This window comes from Engraulis encrasicolus, chromosome 4, assembly GCF_034702125.1.
Source record: "Engraulis encrasicolus isolate BLACKSEA-1 chromosome 4, IST_EnEncr_1.0, whole genome shotgun sequence".
Lineage (NCBI taxonomy): Eukaryota > Metazoa > Chordata > Actinopteri > Clupeiformes > Engraulidae > Engraulis > Engraulis encrasicolus.
In genome coordinates, this window is record NC_085860.1 from 51,447,436 (window position 1) to 51,454,935 (window position 7,500).

At 42.9% G+C, this 7,500-nt stretch overlaps 1 protein-coding gene across 1 annotated transcript in view; it reads right to left on the minus strand.

Moving 5' to 3' along the window:
• swap70b (switching B cell complex subunit SWAP70b) overlaps positions 1–7,500 on the minus strand; it is a 57,281-nt gene that overhangs the window by 3,483 nt on the left and 46,298 nt on the right. Inside the window, exon 10 of the mRNA XM_063197663.1 lies at positions 4,490–4,688. Within this exon, the coding sequence (XP_063053733.1) occupies positions 4,490–4,688 (199 nt within the window). The remainder of the gene's footprint in view (positions 1–4,489; positions 4,689–7,500) is intronic.

Here is a 7,500-nt window from a genome sequence, read left to right on the forward strand (position 1 = left end):
GTTAGAAAGTTGGTATTGGGAGGTTGTGACGGAGGTCATCTTGCACCTGCTCGTCCCCCTCTGGGCGCGAACGTGCGACCTCGTCAACTACAACGGCAATGGGAGACAGTACGATACCGCTGGACCCAGAGACCAGTCTCTCAGTCCAACGGCAACGACACTCACGTATGAGGCTTTGGGAGGGAGGTTTACTAACGCTCCACGCCACCTGCTAGTTAGCCTCCGTTACACAGGTTCGAATCCTAAACCAGTAGGAATATAATAGGAATCATGTGGGAGTTGAGCACTCCCTCATCCATGGCTTAAAGGGACACTGTGTGAGATTTTTAGTTGTTTATTTCCAGAATTCATGCTGCCCATTCACTAATGTTACCTTTTTCATGAATACTTACCACCACCATCAAATTCTAAGTATTCATTATGACTGGAAAAATTTCACTTTTCATACATGAAAAGGGGGATCTTCTCCATGGTCCGCCATTTTGAATTTCCAAAAATAGCCATTTTTAGCTGCAAAAATGACTGCACTTGGACCATACTAGAAAATATTTGTTTATTACTTAGTAAACTTTCATGTAAAGATCAAATTTGGCAATAGGCAGCCCAGTTTCAATGAGCAGCATAGTTGCAGTACCTTTTTTGACCATTTCCTGCACAGTGTCCCTTTAAGTAAGAATCAAGGAACCTCATTGCCCCAGGGAATGTAACCAAATATAAAACAATTGAAAACATAGTGGTAAACTATATTTCTGGTGGACAGCAACAACATCTACCTGCTTAATCCACTGACAACTGGTCACTAGTCTTGACAATTTTTTTGTAGGAAATGATCATGTGTTTAAAAATAGATGATATCAAGCATTCATATTGATGGGCAGTCTGTTTATAGTCAACACTTTAAAAATTAGGTCGAATTTTAACTGAACTCTCTTGACGGACAGCCACAAAACCGAAAGGACAATTATTTCAATGTCACCTTCTTTCCTCTTTCAATTAATTTTCACACTCTACCCCATTTTTTCCAAAGTTCTACATAATGTTTGAATTTCAATTTAAAAAATATATTTTATTAAAAGTATACAGTCAACACGTCCCAGCCAAACATGAATGATGCACTTGCATGCAAACGGTGCAAATGTATTTTGTTACTTCAGACACTGGTCACTTTAATGAACTGCCACTTGATGAACTTCTATTTGATGGTTGCTTGTAACCTTTTTGACCTTTATTCCACTGTTTCTTATTGTCAAATGTATATTGAGTATGGCACACCGGAGACTTGGTTTGCACTTCAGGTAATATCCACGCCCTCTTACGCACACCTGCTGAGGATCTCCAATTTAGTAATTCAGTAATTGATTTAGTAAATCAGAAAACCATTTCTCTGAAGACGCATGTCTTACTGCACTGAAAAAAAAGAACAGAAAATAGACATCCGTGTAGCACCAGATTCTTTTCCCTTTGCACTTATTATTTAGTCCTGCTCTGGTTGCACTGGATTGTCAATTTAGAAGCTCGGAAGGCGTATTTCCTTTGTTTTTACTGGCCACTTTAATCTTTGCAGCTTTGTAGACTAGCATTCCAACTTCACATTATTTGCAAGAGCTATTTTTTGGTAGTTTTTTGTGTTGTATTATTGTCTTGTTATTGGGCCTAGAGCCTGTAACAAAGGTTATACTATATTCAATTGCGAAGAAAGAGGGTCTTCAACAAAAGGTTTACAACATGATAACAACATTATGATGATCACTTAAGCAGTCTGAAATAACAGATTTGAGACTTGATCATTATCCTTTTTGGCAACAACACACTCATAGAGGCTCTACAATGCCAAGTAGCGGTATGTGTGAAGGGGATTTAGAAAACAAAAAATCCCTCTCTGAGCCACTAGGGGTCAGTGTTTAGCAAAATATCCGTACAACACATGACCCCGAAGACAAGATTACCCCTGCAAGCACTATGAGGAACACAAGGCAGAGACTGCTGGTGTTCTTCAACCCATTTTAGCCTGATAACTCGTATATGTTGTTTGACCTTTGGTGCCTGGAGACACACAGTATACGCTGCATTCAGGCTCTTGAGAATTTAGCTTTTTAAATGAAAATGTTGGTATGTTACATGTTATGAACACATTCTAATGCAAGATGAGGGTCTTAGGGTTAAAAATGCAACTTATTTCATGTTTTTATGTGCATCAGATGCTAAGATATTTAGGTTAGGAGGGCAACTTTCCCAACAAGGGCTTAGGCATTCAACAGGAGTTTTTTTGCAGGTGCTTTAGGCATCAATGGGTTAATCTAACTAGTTTTTGTCTGAAGGGCACAGCTGAGCGTCCTTGTTGGTGCAGGGGAGGGCAGCACTAGTGCCAAGGAGCCCTGTGGCCAACCGCTGCTGCCACACTCAGCATACAGAAGCGTGTAATAAGGAGAACACAGCAATGTGCTAACCTGCTGAGGCTAATATGCTGTTGCAACACTCACTCCCAAAAATGGAACTCGGATTTGAAGTTTCAGTTTCAATGCCTTTGATGATATGCGTTCGTTGTCGACTTTCCTTAGCCATTTCTGAATATTGCTCTCATTTTGTTGACTTTTTTTCTGAATTTAATTTACTTTTAAAGTTAGACTCAACTGTTGAGTAAATGTGTTTAGTCTTAAAGTGATACTGTCCCATTTTTGGAAATAAGCTTATTTTACACCTCCCCTTGAGTTAAATAATAGGGTTGTACATTCTCTGGGTATGGCAGTGCAAATTTTACCTCCAAGCTAGCAGTTAACATTGAGTCCTATGAGACCAGCTGGCGGCTAACTGGTCTCATAGGACTCAATGTTAACTGCTAGCTTGGAGGTACTGTGTGTACTGTGTGTGTCTAGTATATCACCTGGTACTGTTCGAGGGCGTCTTGCCTCTCGTGTGTGTGTGTGTGTGTGTGTGTGTGTGTGTGTGTGTGTGTGTGTGTGTGTGTGTGTGTGTGTGTGTGTGTGTGTGTGTGTGTGTGTGTGTGTGTCAGTGCTTGACACTAACTTTTTCGCTTACCAGCCATTTTGGCTAGTGGTTTTCCTGACTCACTAGCCATTGGGCCTTTTCACTAGCCATAATTTTCTTAACCATCATAGCAGCTTTAAAGAATTATATAATAGGCTGTAATAATGTAATGTAGGCTAATATAACATAATATAATATAATATAATATAATATAATATAATATAATATAATATAATATAATATAATATAATATAATATAATATAGGGCTTAATAATTATAATTGTTAGGCCTATTAACTGGTCCATGCATGCATGCTATGGAAAGAACAGATTTACTGATCTGAGGAATGGCATAGCCTATATTGACCATGCAGAAACACCAAGCACAGTGTTGTGGAAGGGCACAAATGTAAGCTACACGAGAGCAAAATATTTTCGTCTTTGATCTGAAAGGCACTTTCTTCATATCATATGGGCCAATCTGTGGAGGTCGCCGTCCAAATTGATGCGCAAAGTAGATAGCAAAAGTCATTGCCAAGTTCGCCTGTCCTCGGTCATGGATGTGGAATAACACCTCTTCTGGAATATTTTCTTATAGTATCCACTAAAAAGCGCACACAGATGCGGTAACTACAGAAGGGGCTACGACTTCCTTTCATTTCGTTTAATATTGAGTTGTTTAAAATACAAACGGACGCAAGGCGAAACGGGCAAGGGACATGCTTTTGTGCAGTCTGGAAGGCTACACTAGGCTACTGCGCGTTGTTTAATCCCGGTTTGACAGTCGGGAACAACAGCTCAAGAAACATGGAGGAATATTAAGGTATGAAGACATACTGGCAAATCAGAAAATAATTTCATCCGAACATTATTAATGCCGCATGTGTCCTTGTCTTATCACTGCGCTTTAGTCTCGAGACTTTCACAAGACAGACTGGCGTGTTTTCCTCTCGCCTTGGTCATTTTAATGTCCACTACTACTAAGTATTGTACTAATGACAGATCGCAAAACAGGTCAGTTGAGATGAACTTCGCTACTTTATTTTCACGACAAGGTTTTCAGTGACATTTCCAAACGCACGCTGATATGCCGGTAGCTCGCTGCCACTCCTCTTCGCAAGACTAGTAGCTCTATCAGATTCTTGGCGTGCGTGACACACAGGTGACACGTGACACAGGTGCTTCATGGGTATTGTAGGCTCGCGAAATCGCATTGTATTGCTTTTGTAGCAAAGACGGTCCGAGGAAAAAAAGTACAAAATGCGGTGCCTCATCATTCAGAATAGTAACGGACCCGCCAGAATGGCTAGTGAACCTTCGGTATCTACTAGCCAACGCCGATATTCACCCGCATTTGGCTAGCTGGCGGGTGTTAGTGTTAAGCCCTGGTGTGTGTGTGTGTGTGTGTGTGTATTACCTGGTACTGTTCGAGGGCGTCTTGCCTCTCGTGTGTGTGTGTGTGTGTGTGTGTGTGTGTGTGTGTGTGTGTGTGTGTGTGTGTTACCTGGTACTGTTCGAGGGCGTCTTGCCTCTCGTTCTGCAGTAGCTCCAGCTGTGTCATGGCGTCGTCTAGAGCGGCCTCCTTGGCCAGACGCTCGCGCTCCAGCTGCTGCTTCTCCGCCTCCGTCTGGGAGATGGCCTTCTGCTGCGTCAGGTGCAGCTCCTCAAGCTCCGCACGCTTAGACACCTCCTCCTCCAGGAGCCTGGGGACGCACACACACACACACACACACACACACAGAAACACACACACACACACACACACACACACACACACACACACACACACACACACACACACAGGAATAGTGAACTTATAAACACACACACTCTGTCTGGGAGATGGCTTTCTGCTTAGACACCTCCTCCTCCAGGAGCCTGGGGACGCACACACACACACACACACACACACACACACACACACACACACACACACACACACACACACACACACACACACACACACACACACACACGCTTAGATACCTCCTCCTCTAGAAGCCTGGGCAAGCACACACACACACACACACGCGCGCGCGCGCACACACACACAAACACACACAGGAAAAGTAAACTTATAAACACACACACTCTGTCTGGGAGATGGCTTTCTACCACGTCAGGTGGAGCTCCTACAGCTCAGCACGCTTGTGCCGTTTTTTTCTGATCGGCCTACAGCTCGAACACAGCGCGACTCGGACGCCACTTTTTGCTTTGCGATTGAGCTGTGTGTGTCGTGCCTATTCGCCTAAAGCAAAAAAAGTGGCGGCTGAGTCACGCTTTGTCAGGCTGTAGGCCTACCAGAAAACCGGCAGTGGAAAAGAGGCATTAGAGACGTCCTCCTCTAGAAGTACACAGCTATTCAACTACTTTAAAGGGGTATGCCACTATTTTGGGGCTTAATACAGTTAAAATCGTTGGCCAGGGTTTATAAAGGTGGTGAAGTGTCTTTCATGTTAAGCATTGTCTTGCATCCGTGTAGCATTGTAGCATACTACACGGATCCATTGACTTTCACTAGCTTAGCGACATGCTCCCTCTTTTAACTTGTCTTAAAGCAAGACAACAGCTTACATGAAAAATTAGACACTTTACCACCTTTATAAACCCTGGCCAACGATTTTAACTGTATTAAGCCCCAAAATAGTGGCATACCCCTTTAAGTGACTGTTAAAAACTTATAACAAATCTATCTTCTGACAAGGTTCGGATTGGGTAGCTCATTGTGTACTTCATTGCACCACAGATAGAAAAATACGTGGCCTTATCGGGACCAAATTCCATGCCATTGGGTGAGCACATAATGACGACCCCCCCCATTATAAGACAGAACAATGACACTACATTCCTGCACACACACACACGCACGCACGCTTGCACACACAGACACACACACCCTTTAATTTAAATTATTGCGGGGCACTTCCATTCACCCTGTTTTTTCACTTCTAGTTTTGTCATTAAAAAAAACTCAAGAAAAATAAAAATGTCCTCATTATAGACTAGGGATGGGCATACGGTGAACATTTTATTAATTATTATTAATAATTAATAATCGGTGAACCATTAACATTTTTATATTAAAATCAGCACACATTTAGGCCCAACATGCCCTATACTCTTGTATAACAAAAAATACATCAAAAACATCATGCTTTTCTTCGAGGATTTGTTTTTATTAGCAAAAGTGTGAAGTGATTAACAAGAAAAGTTAAACCTGAATTGGTGGGCAATGCGCAAACGAGGGAGGCTTCAAGTAGTGAGCCAACAACGAAGGCACATAACGGTGCAGACATCGAGGCGAGGCTAGGTTGAGATGAATCACCGCCGTCTTTTACAAGTGATACGGTGTTCAAGTGATACATCATGGTCGTTGTCGATTAACTGTATTTGTAATTCACATTGCAGTAATTGCAGTACACTTTGTCATTTTCTAACCGAAAATGGTCCCACGCCACACTTCGCCGAGACCTCTTCATGGTTAGGCAAAGCCCGCTCTATGGAAGCACGCATGTAACAAACAAGTCAAGCCAGGGTACCCTGATGGTGAGATATTGCCCCCTGCTGCCCAAATTGTGTAGGTGTAACAGCGAAATGCATTGCATTGAGGACGTGCACAAATGACCTACATTCAAGTTTTTTTAATTTTTTATTTAACGGTTTGTCGGCGAAAATTAATTTCCTCGACTAAATGTTTAATGATCAATCATCGGTTAATCGGTTAATCATGCCCATCCCTATTATAGACACACACACACACACTCGCACACACACATGCGCACAAACACACACACACACACACACACACACACACACACACACACACACACACACACACACACACACACACACACACACACACACACACACACACATGTGCACACGCACGCACACACACACACACAGACATCAAAAAGCATGTGTGCGCACTACACACACATATAAAGAGAAAGTCACAAATATGAGCATTAACAACCGCTGTACCGCTCCTCTCTCTCTCTCTCTCTCTCTCTCTCTCTCTTTCTCTCACTCTCTCTCTCTCTCTCTCTCTCACACACACACACACGCACACACACACACACAGTGCTGTCTCTCACATAAACCCAGACACCATTTCCTTCCTCAGTGCTGATTGCAGTCAAGTTAGCACTTCTCAGGTCACGAGTGACCGGCCACTCAACATACATACGTACGTAGGCTACATGTCCACTAAACACTCGTGCAGTTCCACCACCAATGAACATTCCCACACGTCTACTGAGTATGCAGTACATACCACAGCCCAAAGCTACTAACAGTGTGTGTGTGTGTGTGTGTGCGTGTGTGTGTCTGTCTGAGTGTGTGCGTGTGTGTGTGTGTGTGTGTGTGCGTGTGTGTGTCTGTCTGAGTGTGTGCGTGTGTATATGTGTGTGTGTAGCTGAACTTCTTAATTCAATGGAATTTCTAGGGTGTGAGTGTGTATGCTGCTGCCAGAGGAAGTGTGTTAAGATGACTCAGCGGGACTCCTGAGGCCTC